This window comes from Megascapheus bottae, chromosome 15 (genome assembly GCF_031878675.1).
Source record: "Megascapheus bottae isolate mThoBot1 chromosome 15, mThoBot2.hap1, whole genome shotgun sequence".
Classification (NCBI taxonomy): Eukaryota; Metazoa; Chordata; class Mammalia; order Rodentia; family Geomyidae; genus Megascapheus; species Megascapheus bottae.
In genome coordinates, this window is record NC_143523.1 from 27,992,793 (window position 1) to 28,009,840 (window position 17,048).

Genomic DNA, 17,048 nt, shown 5'->3' on the forward strand with positions numbered 1-17,048 from the left:
TGGTAGAGCGCTAGCCTTGAGAATGCCCAAGGACAGTGCCCAGGTCCTGAGTTCAAGACCCATGACCCACCAAAAAATAAATAAATAAATATAACTTTCCTAAAGCATGTAATACAAGAGAAAAAAGAAGATTCAGGGCTATACAAAGTTTCCGATGTAGTAAAATGTAATGTTATGGATATATCTATTTTAATAAATCCTGTGTTTGCCTTGAAACTTTTACTTATTTTGTGTTTTTCTTTCTCAAAGTATTACCCTCTAGAAGAAGTTCTGGTAGCTGAATATTTGCTAGAAGAATTTAGACCTGACTTAATAGAGATGGTTCTTGATAAACTCAGACCAGAAAATGTCCGGTGAGTCACCTACACATTTTACTGTTACAGACTCAGTTTTTTGTCATGACCACAATCTAAAAAGTTGAAGTTGTAAATAAAATGTTTTCATTTTTGAAAATCAAGTAGGGTTGCACAGATAGAGAATAGTATAATGAACCAACTCCATGCTTCATCATCTAATACATGTCCATCTTTTTTTTTTTTTTTTGGCCAGTCCTAGGCTTGATTTCAGGGCCTAAGCCCTGTCCTTGGACTTTCTCAAGGCTAGAAGCTCTACCACTTGAGCCTCAGCATCATTTCTGGCTTTTTTCTATGTATGTGGTACCGAGGAATCGAATCCGAGTTTTGTGCATGCTAAGCAAGCACTCTACCACTAGGCCAAACTCCCGGTCCTCTTTTTTTTAATGCATTTTATGGTCAGGGTAATGTATAGAGGGGTTACACTTATATTTGTTAGGTAGTGCGTATATTACTTCTCAAACCTTGATACCTCTTTCTCATGTTTTTGTCCCCCTTTTCCTTCCCCATCCCCTACATGCCCACTCTTTACATTTATTTATTTATTTATTTATTTATTTATTTTATTTATTTATTTTTGTGAGTCATAGGGCTTGAACTTGGCCTGGGCACTGTCCCTGAGCTCTTCAGCTCAAGGCTACCACTCTACCCTTGAGCCAAGCCCCATTTCCCATTTTCTAGAGGTTAATTGGAGATAAGAGTCTCAAATCCTTTTGTGCCTGAGCTAGCTTTGAACCTTGGTCTTCAGATCTCAGCCTCCTGAGTAGATGAGATTATAGGCATGAGCTACCACACTTAGCTTTTATCTATATTTCTTTATCCTCACCCTCATCCAAAAGTCAAGTGATAGAAATAACTTGAATTACAAACCAACTTGTACCCCTGCACTCACCCTCAACAACAGGCCTCATCTATCAGGTGGCTAGGAGTTTTTCCTCACAAGGTAAGCATAGCAGTGACTCCTCCTAATCCTAGACAGCTCTGATGCTCTCTCTGCTTGGAACTACGATTTAGTTAAATACATTGGTTGTTAGGGATGCTGGAATGAGCACAGATAATTATCAAACTTTCAGAATTACTACGTTCTAATAAAATGCTTTGGTTTCATAGTTACTATATATATTTGTTCATATATGAATATATTTATTCACATATGCATATATATGTGACCAAGAAGCTCATTGGTCAGTTGAGACTTGTTGATTCAGCCCTGCCTGAGTATTGATGGACTCTAGCTGCTTCTTAGGCAGTTTGTGTTTGAGTCAGTCCTTGGAAAGGCTTTTTTGCATTCTTCAGGCAGTGCGATTCTGTTTAAACTTTTTTCATTTAATTATGGAATCTTTTGAGGCATGGTTACTCCCTCTGTTAAAAGTATAGTCAGCCTTTACTGTATCACAATTCACCTATTAGGGTTCTTTAAAACCTTTTAGAAGCTATGTTGCAGATAACCCCACAATAGGTGAAAATCCTCAAAATAGCAGGAAGTGAACTGCCGAGATATATTAGGGATCACTAAGACTCCTACTACAGGGATTTTCACCTATCGCAGGACTATGTGGAATGTAATCTTTGGGGTAGGTGAAGGATCACTGTATTTCTCTGCATGCATGGTAGGTACTTCACACATCAGGATTGTTTTATTTCCTTTGTTTATTTAGGTAGTCTCAGTTTACACCCCAAAGCAAAGTAGTAAACACTCAAGTGGAAGCACTCTCATCCAGAGTCCCATTTACTGTCACTGGGAAGTGCTTATCTCTTTTTGCCCTAAAAAAAAAAAAAAAAAAAAATGTTTTTTTTTTTTGTGGGATTTGAACTCTGGGACTGTGCATTGTCCCTAAGCTCTTCAGCTTAAGGCTACCACCCTACCTCTTGAGCCACAGCACCACTTCTGGTTTTCTGATGGTTAATTGGAGATAAAAGTCTCAAAGACATTGAATCTTGGTCCTCAGATCCCAGCCTCCTGAGTAGCTAGGATTATAGGTGTGAGCCACCATACTGGCTTCTGGGTGCTGTTTAATTAACTTCTTTGCTCTAGGCAGGCACTCTACCACCTGAGCACAGCTCTACTTCCAGCTTTTTGGTGATTAATTGGAGATAAGAGTCTCTCAGACTTTCTGCCCAGACTAGTTTTGAACTGTTATCTTCAGATCTCAGACTCTTAAGTAGCTAGGATTACAGATGTGAGCCATTGGTGCTTGGTAGTAAGACTATTTATTTATATATTTATTGCCAGTCCTGGGCTTGAGCTCAGGGCCTGAGCACTGTCCTTGGACTTTTCTCAAGGCTAGAGCTCTACCACTTGAGCCTTAGCACCTCTTCCTGCTTTTTTCTATGTATATGGTACTGAAGAATCAAATCTGGGTCTTCATGCATGCTAGGCAAGCACTCTGCCACTAGGCTAAACCCCCGGCCCTAAAGTCCATTTTTAAACACCTTTGTTCCATTTTTTTCCCCCTAGCTTTTCTTTTTAAACTAAATGAGAGAGTAGTTAAGATAATTTCCTCTGAAATGACTTTTTCACACCAAAAATAATGGAATATAATCAATATTCCAATATAACAGGAATTATAATCAGAAATATAATATATATACATATGTGTGTATATATATGTGTATGCATGTGTGTACAGACACGCACATGTGTATATATTATATATGTTCTGTACACGTACACACATACATATAGTTATTTGGTTATTTTTGGTTTTTGCCTGTTTGGGTTAAGCCTCACAGGATCTACTTTGTGTTAAGTGGCTCAGCACATTCTCAGCTATTACTTACATTTTATGAGTCAGATTCTTACATTCATATCTGCACCATGAGTTTACTGGTTTGTTGCTGTTTGGTTTTCCCATCCGTGTCTAGGGTTGCAATAGTGTCCAAATCTTTTGAAGGACAAACTGACCGCACGGAAGAGTGGTACGGAACCCAATACAAACAGGAAGCGATACCTGATGAAGTGATCAAGGTAAGGCTCCTCCATCAGGGATGAGCCTGCTGGGGGAGGAACCATGCGATCATGAGCTCCCTGGCTCCACAGGCTTAAGGTCCAGAGGATGGATGGGCGTGGCCTAGCAAGCACTGTCCCTAGAAGGCCTCAAGATATGAGTCAGGCCCTAAGAAACACTGAGGGGGAAAATGCTCTTCTAATTTAAGCTTGGGCTTCAGGCCAAACATGGAAATAATTTAATTGTCCTAGTGGATGACTGTTATGTAAACACCTTATTGTCTAAGAGTTTGGAAAAATATGTCACTGCACAGATCATTTTGTTCTGGAAAGAGCTGGAGCAAACACCATCTTCCAGTGTGCCAGTTAGATTCTCTGTGTTCTACAGTCTTGTTTATTCCTGATGCTGATCATTTTAGAGATGTGGAAAGGAAAAATAATGAGTATATACTTCTCTAGTGCCCCGAGAGAAACTCAAGTTTCATAAAGACCCACCAATAAATTCTGCTTGTAACCCTTTTACATGTTCTAGAAAAGACTGTTAGGTGATACTTTTTCCCTTAACATAGTTTACATATTGAGCAAAGACACATTTTCTTTTCAAGTCTTGAGACTTGAACTCAGGGCCTGGGTGCTGCCCCTGAGCTGGTTTTGCTCAAGGTAGCACTCTACCACTTGAGCCACAGCACCATATTCAGCCTTTTCTGTTTATGTAGTACTGAGAAATAAACCCAGGGCTTCATACATGCTAGGCAAGCACTCTACCACTAGGCCACATTCCCAGACCCAATATTCCTTTTTCTTTCATAACATAGTGCTAGGGATGGAACTTTGACTCTTGAAAGAGACTCTTAATTCTCTCTCTCTCTCTCCCCCTCTCCCTCTCCCTCTCTCTCCTCCCCCCCTTCTCTCTCACTCACTCTCTCTCCCTCCCTCTATCCCTCCCTCCCTCTATCCCTCCCTCCTCCTCTCCCTCCCTTCCCCCCCCCCTCTCTTCCTCACTATTCATCCAGAAATGGCAGAATGCTGACCTGAATGGAAAATTTAAACTCCCAACAAAGAATGAATTTATTCCTACGAATTTTGAGATCTTATCATTAGAAAAAGATGCAACATCATACCCTGTTCTTATTAAGGTAACGTGCTGGAATCTTTCTTTCATTTTGTATTGGTTTTATTTGGGGCTCTCACTGTGTTGTTTGGGATAGCACTGAACTCCTATGATCAGGTGATTCTCTTGCTTCAGTAGCTCAAGTAGCTGATTCTATAGGCATATACCACCCATCCCACCCGACCCCTCACAGAATCAGTGGCTTTATTTTAGTTAGTCCTGTATGTTGTTTTGTTTTGTAGTACTGGGATTGAGCTCAGGGTCTTAGAAATCCTAAGCACTTATTCTTGCACTGAAGCTAGACTTTAGTGGTTTAGTTTGGGAGATATATCTACTGCATGGAAACTAGTGGGGACATACTTTGTATTTGGTATCTTGTTGATTTAGGGGTCTCATTCTTTCTTGCAGAAAGAATATAAGAATATTAGGTTTAAAATATTTCAGGAAGGAAATGAAACTACTGAACAACATAGAATCTCAAGAATTGCTTCCTTTGTAAGGTATGGACTGTAGCCAGGAGAGATTCCTTGTCCATCCACTGGAAACTCACTCAGTAAATAGATGTACGCTGCATCATTAAAGTTAGCAGTGAGGAGCCATCCCTGAGCCTAGAAGACAGCTATTCCAAGGGAAGCTGTTAGGTTTACTACACTTAAAAAAACAAGTCTCAGTAGGATACAGGGACTGGATGAAGTTAATGCGAGTTTATATCAGTGAGATGGGTGACAGAGAAGTGGAGGTTTTCCTCTTTTTTTTCAGAATGATCTTTTTGTATTGTTTCATATTATGGGTAGTAAAAGTAGAAAAATAGGTCAAATTACTACAGCAACATTCTCTTTTCTAAACGTACAAACTTAAATTCATAACTATTAGCACGTATCTTTTATTGTCTTTAGATGACTTAAAATTCAGACATTCATAAGTTAATAAGATGAGAATTGGTGTTTTGGTGGGTCATCGGGCTTGAACTTTGGGCTTGGGTGCTGTCCCTAAGCTCTTCAGCTAGTGATTAATTGGAGATAGGAGTCTCAGGTTCTTTAGCTGGGGCTGGCTTTGAACCACCATCATCAAATCTCAGCCTCCTGAGTAACTAGAATTACAGGCTGAGCCACCGTGCCTGGCTTGTACTTGTACTTATTAGTGTTAGAGGAATCCAGTACTGTGTGCAAAGTACACATTATGCCACTGTGTTCTACCCTCAGCCTTTGCTTGTTTATTTTAAATAGGCTTTTTCAGAGTAAATCAAAGCGCAAATTAGACATGGAAAATTCCAAGTATCTAAGACCATCCCTAGCATATCGTGAGTGAAATGAGAGTCAAGTTGACAGGATGATTTATTCATTTTTGCATGTTAATTTCTAATCACTAACAAATTATTTTTAAATTTACCAGTTTAGAAACACAAACATTAGCTGGGTGCTGGTGGCTTCCACCTTTAATCCTAGCTACTCAAGAGGCTGAGATCTGAGGATCACGATTCAAAGCCAGCCCAGGCACTAAAGTCTGTGAGACTTACCTCCAGTTAACCACTAGAAAACCAGAGTGGCGCTGTGGCTCAAGGCATAGTTTGGCAGTTTGGGTTCAAGTTCTCTGAGTGAGTAATCAAGCCAGTAGCCATGGCTTTTGGTCATCTGAAAGCTCAGGAAGAGCTGAATTTCAGATGTGTGGTTGTTACAAGGCCTTAGTTCTCTACCAGGTGGACTTCAGGGTGTTAGTTGAACTGGCAGCTGGCTTCTGCCAAAGAATTGATCTAGAAGGGATGAGTAATCAAGATAGATGCCTCAGCCTTAGACTTCACAGTATCACACCAGCACTTTTGTCCTTTTCTGTTAGTTAGACAGACTTAACTGTTCTCATTGTAGGAAGGGCTGTGAGTCATAGCACGCAGGGACTATGTAAGCCTGCTTGGAGGCTGGCTGCCCATACTTCCCACAGAGGAGTCCTACCTTTCCTTACAGTGTCCAGAAAGATGAGGACAGGACAGGTGATGTCAGGACATCAATCTGCCTCTTCCTTCACCATGCTCTCCTGTCCATAATCCAGAGGACATAGCCGGCTTTTTCTCTGCCACTGGAGGCCAGTCTTCTCTGTTAGCTTCCTACTTGCCAACTCTGTGCTTCAAGCCATGGGACAGCAGCCTCTAGAACAAACATTCAACTGTGATCTCTATTCTCCTTGTAGAAGAGTAAATTGATTTCCCAGTCTTCCTGAATATGCCCCAATTTTCCAAACCTAATTGTTTCTCCATCACAGGATACAGCTATGAGCAAACTGTGGTTTAAACAAGATGATAAGTTTTTCTTGCCGAAGGCTTGCCTCAACTTTGAATTTTTCAGGTATGTAAGACAAATCTAGCTATAAAGCTTTAAAAATGTCAAGTTCCTTCCTTCCTTCCTTCCTTCCTTCCTTCCTTCCTTCCTTCCTTCTCTCTCCCGCCCTCCCTCCCTCCCTCCCTTCCTTCCTTTCTTTCTCCTCCCTTCCTCCTTCCCTCCCTTCCTTCCTTCCTTTCTTCCTTCTCTCTCTCTCTCTCCCTCCCTCCCTCTCTCTTTTTCTCTCCCTCTCTCTCTCCCTCTCCCTCACCCCCTCTCCCTCTCTCTCTCTTTCCCCGCCTCCATCTCTTTCTCTTTCTTCTTTGCCCTTCTTAACCATCCATGTCTAAGAATAATGGGAGTGGGGTTTTACCTACACAGAGGAAATTTGCTGCTAACAACCAAGGCTATTCATTTTTTCCTTTTTTACATGAATGAATCCATACGTTAGTTGAAATGATTTATGTTGGCTGTCATTAAGAAGACTTTCCTAGCCTTCACAGTTCTAGAAATTGGAAAGGTTATAGATCAATCCGGAAGGTTCACTAGGGGAAGCATAAATAATTTGGGGGTGTTCTATTGTTTTAGTTTTAAATGTCTAAAGCTTATACAGAAAAAGAGGTAGAAATTATAAAATGGTCTTGAGCCCATTCCAGGCCTTCAGTTGTCTGGATTTTACTTTTTACTTTAGTATTTAAAAAAAAAATAGCTTACATTAGTTATACAGAAGGTGGTGTCATTGCATTTTCACATGCTTGCAATGTATTCCAGTCAGACTCACTCTCTCTATCACATTCATTTCCCCTCCCAAAACATTTTCATCAGGTTTCATTGTTCTGTTTTCATGGTAGTGAGCAGCATATTACAACCATGCTTATCCTCTTTCAAATTGTATTTCTTGTTTTACTTTTTTATCATAGAATGTTCAGTGTAAGCTGGACGCTGGTGGCTCACACCTATAATCCTGGCTACTCAGGAGTCTGAGATCTGAGGATCACGGCTCAAAACCAGTCTGGGCACTAAAGTCATTGAGACTTTTATCTCCAATTAACCATCAGAAAACCAGAAGTGGTACTGTGGCTGTGGTAGAGCGGTAGCCTTGAGCTGAAGAGCTTAGGGACAGCACCCAGGCCCAGAGTTTAAGCCTACCACTGGAAAAAAAAAAAAAAAGTTCAGTGTATTGATCAGCTATTTCATTTGTTTTCTGCTATACAGTAGGCTTGACTTGAAATTAAAGTGAGATGTATTGTAAATATCTTCAAAAAGATTTTTTTTAATTGCTAAAAAGTGAATACTAGGACCAGGAGTTTGGCCTAGTGGTGGAGCACTTGCCTAGCATGCACAAAGACATTGGTTGGATTTCTTGGTACCACATACACAGAAAAAGCTGGAAGTGGTGCTGTGGCTCAAGTGGTAGATTGCTTGCCTTGAGAAAGCTTAAGGACAGCGCCTAGGCCCTGGGCTCAAGCTCCAGGACTGACAAAAGAAAAAAGAAAAAAAATAAAAGAAAATGAATATTCTATCAACAAATATATTGAGTGTGTTAGGATATTGGTATACATATTGTGTTGCTTAGCATTATACACCTATCTTTTAGTACTCAGATTTTAAATTTTTGGTCCAAACTTGATCTGTTAGGTTATGGCTCATAGTTGATCAAGAGCATTGTGAAGCCTAATTCATTTCTTAATAGTAGAGATCTGATAAGCAGCTTGTTACTGCTTCTCCACTTGGCTGCTGAAACCAGTTCAGAATACCCTTTGATAGACTGACATTTTTGTCAATTCCTAGAAAGAATAATTTTTTAAATGAAAAGAGAATTCTGGTGCCATGGCACATACCTAATATCCTAGCTACTTAGGAAGCTGGGAACTGAGGCTCCTGTTTGGAAGCCAGCCCAGGAAGGTAAATCTGAGAGATTCTAACTTGCCAAAAAAGGCAGGTTGGATCAAATGGTAGAATGCCAACTTTGAGCAAAAAATGCTAATCAACAGCATGAAGCCCTGCATTTAAACCCAAATGAACCAGAATGTATTCGAGTTGAATCCTGTGGTCTAAAGTTAGTTTAGGCCTGTGGCTACTACAGATATAGCACTTTAGGACATGTGAACTCCCAGAATTGATTTTCCTTACATTTTACTCCTCCCTGAAAAGAATGGTGCCTGTGGAGCTGAACTTTGTCATGGTCTCTCCTTTGTTTTAAATGTGTGTGTGTGTGTGTGTGTGGTGGGTGTCTTTTAGTTTTGCAGCTGCTGTTTGCCTAAAAATGAAAATCGATCATCACATATATTACATTTTTATTATTAATATTATTTGTTGTACTTGTGAATTGAACCCAGAGATTTGCATGTACTTGGAAAGGGCTCTACCACTAAGCCTCATCCCTAACTCTGTTCTCCTTTGAGAGAGGAAGATGGAATTGCAGGCATACCCCATGCCTGCCATGTACAAGACTTGTAAAAAAAAACAAATGCCAGAACATTCCTTTAGGTTTTCCAGTTGTACAGTGTGTAGAGAACTGTAGAATTTCTCTCTTTGGTTTTAATTCTATAAATGCCTAAACATTTTAAACCTATTTATAAATGATTTAATAAGATTGCTGATCTTACTATCAATATGTCCATATTATATACTTACCATGTTATAAATGGAGTGGAATTATTAATTACCTGCGAAACAAGCCAGGCAAACAGTAGCATTTTCCTCTCATCCCTCAGGTAGCCCCAGGGCTTGCTCCTATGCTCATCTCAGGTCTACACCCCGAAGTCACTGTCAACCTGACTTATATAAGCTTGCAGTCTACCTTTATTATTCCTCACCCCCCTTATTCACTTGCATTTTTCTCCTTCATACTATGGCCACTTGATATATGATATTTACACTTACATCTCCTACACCTGGTGAGAAGCCCTGAGAGGTCAGGATTCTCCTGATTCACTCCTTCTTTATTCTCAGTGCCTGGGGAAGAACCTGGCCATGAAGCATGCATGTAACACATTTTTAAATAAATTAATTTTTACTTGCTTTTATAAAGGTAAGCATTATGTTAAATGAAATCAGTAGGTTGACTTGCGTTTACTGACCTGAGGAGAAAAAGATTTCATATGTGGGGAATGAAGATGAGTTGATATTTGATTCTCTCTAGTGTTGACATCTACAATAGTTCTTCTCTTTAGTTACTATTTCTCAGTTAAAAATTTTCCTATTTTAATAATTTTTTCTCCTAATTCTAGCTGTGGCTCTACAAGAGAATCCATCAACTGTTTCACTGACCACTCTGGTTTTATTGATTTGGAAGCAACCTTAGAAATAAACTAATACTTTCAATTTTTCTCTTTTAAAGTAATATAATCATAGCAAACCAGTTTCGTGCATTCTTGTCCACCAGGAGTGACTTACTTGGGAGAGAAAGGATGTACAAATGCTGTGCATGAACTCATCAAAGGTGCCTCCTCCTCTCAGTCTGGGGAGCAACGTGTGACCTGGCTCTTGCTTCTCTTGCTGTGTTGCATTTCTGACTTGTTGGTTCTGCCTCACCATCTGTGACAAATGGTTCTTTTTCCCTTCTTGTTGCCAGCAGTGTGCTCACACAGCCCATTCTAGACTTCTTTTCCAGACTTACTGTTTTCCAACGAGAAGAAGAAACTGAAGAATTCAACATGTCCCCAGGAAACTCTACTCACCAATATTCAGTTTCTTGACCCATCTCAAAAGACCACATTACAGTGGGAAATAATAAATCATCTATTTTACTGTCAACATTTTTTTCCAGCCCATTTGCTTATGTGGACCCCTTGCACTGTAACATGGCCTATTTATACCTTGAGCTTCTCAAAGACTCACTCAACGAGTATGCATATGCAGCAGAGCTAGCAGACTTGAGCTATGACCTCCAAAATACCATCTATGGGATGTATGTAAGTACCCATGTCTTGGAGCCTTCCACTCATCAACATTTTTATATTGATTTGATGGAAGCATTTTTAGTTGAGGGTTTGACTTTCTTTTTTTAAAAAAATCTTCATGGCTAATCATATTTTTATTTAAGTTTTGAGTTAGCTTTTTTTTTAACTATACAGCCACATGCATTCATATTATACAGATTTTCCTTTTTTATTTTAAACATCTTTCATCAGATTGTCATATTTTTCTCCTCAAACAAAGTTGGACCCCATTATGATTCTGAAGTCTTAATCTTCAGCAAATCAGAATGGAGTCTTCTTTGTGGAACATAAAGTTGGCCTGTATTATTTCCCTAGAAATCCAGATCATGAGGCTGCATATCCATACTCTTCGGTCATGTTTCTTCATTACCATGTCACTGCCTGAGGTATCAAAGCATTTCTTTTGTTTTTCTTTTTTGTTAGTCGCTACATTTATGCTGATCCTCTCCATTGCAACATGACATACCTGTTTATCAGGTTATTGAAGGATGATTTAAAAGAGTATACATATGCAGCACGCCTGTCAGGTTTGAGCTATGGCATTGCATCAGGAATGAATGCAATACTTGTAAGTAAAATGGAAATCAAAGAAAAGGCACCACACCATGAAAGCTTTATATTGAGCTTGGGAAAACTATTAACTTCTGCATTGTTAAGCAAGAAGATTGATGGTTTTTCTCCTTGCACCTTTTTAATGATTGAGGAACTCAAATTAGTATTAGTTCCACTAATAAATGATTGGTAAAACTTCACGCATCTTGTGAACATGTATGTGTGCTACATTTTTTGCATGTTCTGCTTGAGATGTGTAACCATACTAATCCTAGAAGCATGATTTTCTTTCCATGTATTTGAATATATTCTCATCAGTAAGTAAAAGAGATCCATAGCTATTGTTGTAGTACTTGAACTTTACTAATCTATAAGCTTCCATTATTTGGACAGTAGTAGACAGCTCCCTTGTTCACATATATCTGACAGTTCATTTTGTTGCATGCATCACTATTTTGCATGTGTTATAACTCAAAATGTTTGTGACATGTTTCCAGCCTTGATAGCTGTTTCAAATTAGCATCCCTTCTATGGCACACATTCATTTTCACTTTTATTAAAGACATATGTCTTAGTAAAAACTAAAACAGGAGATTTGTGAATATCTTTTTTTTAAGTTAATCAAAACAATTTTAGAGTTCTTTATTTTGCTGTGGGTCTTTACCTTTTTATCAAAACAAGTTTTCTAGTAATTTGTTTTTGAATAGTTATTGTGCAACTATAGGCTTGAGACTCAGAGGATCAAAATTAACTCAGATTTTCTGGTTCTTTTTCTATTGATTCTTTTTTGGGGGGGAGGGGGTAAAGGTGATGTACAGAGATGTTACAATTACATAAGTAAGGTAGTGAGTATGTTTCAGTGTTATCCACTCCTTCATTTTCAGCTGCTTTTCCTCCCCTATTGTTGATTCTTAACAGCATAATACCATTAAGGTGAATAATTTTATTTGTAGTAAAGGGGCTTTCTGTTGGTCTGTCTAGTGTATATAGAATCTGGCATGCCTTCAGTAGCCATGCTCCAGTTCTTCACAGGAAAGAGGCTTCCAAAGTCACATTGTGTTGTACTGCAGTGGGTGCCACTCTGTGAAGACACACTAAAACTATTCCCTATTCAGCTTTTCAGGCTACATTTGATTTGGCTTTTAGAGAATAAGTACATTGTCCGAAGGCAAATGCTGAGATTTGGAATGTGTCCTCCCTGTTCATTTGTGGCTTTTAGAGCATCAGCAGACACTCTAAAACTTACCAGTATGCAGGTAGTTAGAAACATGGATTCTTTGGGAGTAACACTGAAAAAAGAGTAGCACAATGCTATGCAGTATAAATTGAGGCTGCCTCATTTTTCCCCAAGGTAATTTTATGTGTATGTGCTGGTCCTGGAGCTTGAACTCATTTTGTACCTGAACTTTTGTTACTGCTACTTGAGCCACAGTTTTACTACCAACTTATTTTTAGTTTATTAGAGAAAGAAAGTCTCATGGATTTTCTTGCCTGGGCTGGCTTCGAACTATGATCATCAGATCTTATCCTCCTGAGTACCTAGGATTATAGCTGTGAGATGAGTTTTGTGGGGTTTTTTTTTTTTTTTTGGGTGGGTCATGAGGCTTGAACTTGGCGCTGTCCCTGAGCTCTTCAGCTCAAGGCTACTGCCCTACCTTTGAGCCAAGCCCCACTTCCTGTTTTCTAGAGTTTAATTGGAGATAAGAGCCTCAGGTCCTTTTATACTAGGCTTGCTTTGAACCTTGATCCTCAGATCTCAGCCTCCAGAATAGCTAGGATTACAGGCATGAGCCACCACATCCAGCTCCAAGATACGTTTGGGGATTTATCTAACAGTTAGGTGACATTCCCCTGTGATTTTTTTTTCCTTCTTATTACATGTAGAAAGACTTTAAGCTTACCAAACATTAGACATTATTTTTTTATTTTTAAGATAGAACTTAGGACTAGATGTGTTGCTCAATGATGGGACACATGCTTAGCAGGCTTTAGACTCTGGGGTCAATGCCTGCCATCAAAAGAAAAGATAAAACTTAAGCACGTTCTGTAATGAGGTTTGATGTATTATAGTATAGGACACCATAGTTTGGCCCAGGTGAGTTTACCTACTGTTCACTTCATTTAGGAAAAGCACAATTATGCTTTTGAGAATTACTTAAGGGTGGTTTATGCCCTTTATGTTAAGCTATTTATGGGAGTTAAATTCATTTAATTTCTTACTTCTTTGTCATTTTAATATACCTGGCATTGAGACTTTCTGTATGTTGTAAAAATTAGGCTCTAAGATGAAAGGTATTGTAGGCCTTTTTTTTTTTTTTTTTGCCATTCCTGGGCTTGAACTCAGGGCCTAACCACTGTCCTTGGGCTTTCTCAAGGCTAGAGCTCTACCACTTGAGCCACAGCACTACTTTGGCTTTTTCTATGTATATGGTACCAAGGAATCAAACCCAGGTCTTTGTGCATGCTGTACCACTAGGCCAAACTCCCAGCCTGAATTTTTTTTTAATTATTCTTACAGAGGGGCTGCTGTTATATAATTGGTAAAGAGTACAGTTTTTCTCCAACAATCTCACCCCTTCCTCCATGCTCTCAATTTCCTTCCTGTCCCCACCCATAAGTTTATTGTTCTCAATATAATGTCTAGTGAATACCACTGTTATATGTGTGCACCCTTTGTCCCTCCATTTCTGTGCAAGACAAATAGAGAAGAAAAGAAAAACAACAAAGGAAAAAAAAAACCCTCCATTTCCTGGAATTCATTTCAATAAATACTATTTTGTATGATCAGATGCAGATAGGCATTGCCTCTTTGTACTTCTGTCCTACGAGTGTCCTCCTTTGTTCTCACTGTGGGTGAATGTCTAGAGTCCTGAATGATATTTTTAGACTTTTAATATTCTGAACTCTTCCTGTAGCTCTCCGTGAAAGGCTACAATGACAAGCAGCCAATTTTGCTCAAGAAGATTACTGAAAAAATGGCTACCTTTGAGATTGATAAAAAAAGATTTGAAATTATTAAAGAGGCGGTAAGTTTTATAGCTCATTTTATGATAGTTTTTATTCCAAACATAATATTGTCATATCATGAACACTTACGATGGGAAGGGAGCACAATGCTTGGTGGTGTTTTGCTCAGCTCACATAATCTTTGCTAAATCCTACTGTCTTCTCATAGAAAGCCCCCAACCCTAGGCACCTACCTTCTTGATGGGCTTACGAGTCAGGACAGCTGCAGTGCTAATTCTCAAACAGAAGCACGTGAAAGTATCATGAGCTTCAGCTGCCCTCCATCTCGGGCACATTTTTTAAGTTCATGTCATATTTCATCCAGTTCTTATGTGATGGATGGTTGCTTCAAAGATACACTATGTTGCTGAGTGTGGTGGCTCACACCTGTAATCCTAGGCACTCAGGAGGCAGAGATCTGAGAATCAAGGTTCAAAGTTAGCCCAGGCACTAAAGAACGTGAGACTCTTATCTCCAGTTAACCAGTAGAAAACAGGAAGTGGGGCTGTGGCTCCAGGGTTCTGGCAGAAGCCTTGAACTGAAGAGGTCAGGGACATTGTCCAGGCACAGAGTTCAAGCTCCATGATCCACTTTAAAAGAGAGAGGACCGGGGGGGGGGGGGGGGGGCGCGGGGAGACTGTGTTCTTTATTGTGTATCATGTATGTATAATAAGAATCTACTGTGTTGGGGTTTTTTTTGGTTTTTTGTTTTTTGGCCAGTCTTGGGGCTTGAACTCAGTGCCTGGGCACTCTCCTTGAAAACTTTTTGCTCAAGGCTAGTGCTCTGTCACTTGAGCCACAGTGTCATTTATAACTTTTTCTATGTATGTGGTACCAAGGAATTGAAATCGAACCCAGGGATTTGTGCATGCTAGGCAAGCACTCTACCACTAGGCCATGCTGCTGGCCCCCTACTGTGCATTTTTAATTGAAGATCCAGTATGTACTCATCCACGTTTCTTACTGGTGTATGGTCCTATGTGTAGTATCTAAGGAAGCTGGAACACAGAGACCTGAAAACTGGCAATGGTGAAGGCATTTAGAGTACATGTGATATAACAGGACACAAGAGGGTGTCATTCAGTTGAATGATTAGCAAGGAGTCCATCCCATGCTTAATTATACATTTCAAGAGGTGAAGAAGTAAATATTCCTGCATCCCAGTAGCATATAGAAATGAAGTTCTTGAAATGCATATAGAAAATGGCATCTAGAAATGAATAGCATGACTGGCACAGTGGCTCACACCTGTAATCCTAGCTACTAAGAAAGCTAAGATCTGAGGATGGCAGTTCAAAGCCAGCCTGGGCACTGAAGTCTGTGAGACTCTTCAGTTAATCACCAGAAAACTGGAAGTGATGCTATGGCTCAAGGGATAGAGTGGTAGCCTTGAGCTAAAGAGCTCAGGACAGCACCCAGGCCCAGAGTTCAAGTCCCAAAACTGACCAAAAAAAGAAAATGTAGCACCTAGAACTGAAGGGGTTTTGAAGGTAATTTCTTAAAACGTTCTGAACTAATGAGGCCATGTCTTCCTGTACTAGTACATGAGGTCTCTTAACAACTTCCGGGCTGAGCAGCCACACCAGCACGCCATGTACTACCTCCGCCTGCTCATGACTGAAGTGGCCTGGACTAAGGACGAATTAAGAGAAGCCTTAGACGGTGAGACTTCTGCAAGCCTAGTGTTGCCTTCATTTTTCTTCTAACATCTTTCTAGTTTAAAGTGATGTAGACTAATACTTTCTTTTTTCTTTTTTGGTACTCCTAGAGAATTTATACTTCTTTTTTCCTTCTAATCCTTGTGATCTCAGGGCCTAGACACTGTCCTTGAGCTTTTTCAATGCTAGCATTCTACCACTTGAGCCACAGCACCACTTCCAGTTTTTTCTATCTAAATACCAAAGAATTGAACCCAGGGCTTCATGCATGCTAGGCAAGCACTCTATCACTAGGCCATGCCCTTGGCCCTTGAATAACATAGGTTCTATTGAAACAATCTATGTTCCTGGATAGGGTGGCTCATACCTGTAATTCCAAATTCCAGTTGATGGTTTTGTGTTGAATTCAGGGCCCGCTTGTGTGATATAGCAAGACCCTGCCTCAAAAAAAAAAAAAGGAAGATACCTGTGGCTCATGCCCATAATCTTAACTTCTCAGGATCTAAAGATTGTGGTTCAAAGCCAGTCCAGCAGAAAAGGCCTCAATAATAAGGCCAGAGGGCTAGGAGCCTAGCCTAGTGTAGAGTGCTCACCTAGCATGCATGAAACCCTGGGTTTGATTGCTTGGTACCACATTCTCAGAGAAAGCTGGAAGTGGTGCTGTGGCTCAAGTGGCAGAGCGCTAGCCTTGAGCAGAAAGTGTCCAAGGACAGTGTCCAGGCCCTGAGTTCAAGCCCTAAGACTGGCAATAAATAATAATAATAATAATAGGCCAGTTAGCAGTTAGCATAATATTGTGCTAGAACCCAAACAAAGGGAATAAAAGATATGATCACTGCTCAGATTTAAGACTTTCAGCTGGCACCAAGGTCTTGCTCCTATAATCCTAGCTATTTGGGAGGCTGAGATATGAAAATCAGTTTACAGCCACCCAGGACAGAAAAGTCTCTGAGATTCTATCTTCAGTTAGCCAGCCAAAAAGCTGGGCTAGAGGTGTGGCTCAGAGAGTAGAGCACCAGCCTTTAGCAGAAGTGACCTTTGACATCACGTTGGCATTTATATAGTAGAGCTACATTTGCTTGATCTACAGTCAATGAATACTGTTCATAGGTTCTGCAGATGACCAAGTATTCTGACCATACCACTTACCTTATTAACACTGAACTTC

At 39.9% G+C, this 17,048-nt stretch overlaps 1 protein-coding gene across 4 annotated transcripts in view; it reads left to right on the forward strand.

Moving 5' to 3' along the window:
• The window catches only part of Ide (insulin degrading enzyme), a 76,398-nt gene that overhangs the window by 42,767 nt on the left and 16,583 nt on the right, over window positions 1–17,048 (forward strand). For 3 of the 4 annotated variants that reach the window (XR_016537818.1, XM_090346247.1, XM_090346249.1), the window contains exons 11-17: window positions 250–353; window positions 3,219–3,321; window positions 4,314–4,436; window positions 6,665–6,747; window positions 10,493–10,637; window positions 14,132–14,242; window positions 15,764–15,884. Coding sequence is in view for 3 of the 4 variants with exons in the window: in XM_090346247.1 (XP_090202373.1) it covers window positions 250–353; window positions 3,219–3,321; window positions 4,314–4,436; window positions 6,665–6,747; window positions 10,493–10,637; window positions 14,132–14,242; window positions 15,764–15,884 (790 nt within the window). In the remaining variant the exon portion in view is untranslated. Of the gene's footprint in view, window positions 1–249; window positions 354–3,218; window positions 3,322–4,313; window positions 4,437–6,664; window positions 6,748–10,492; window positions 10,638–11,087; window positions 11,233–14,131; window positions 14,243–15,763; window positions 15,885–17,048 lie in introns of all 4 variants that reach the window. The other variant, XM_090346248.1, reaches the window with a different exon arrangement.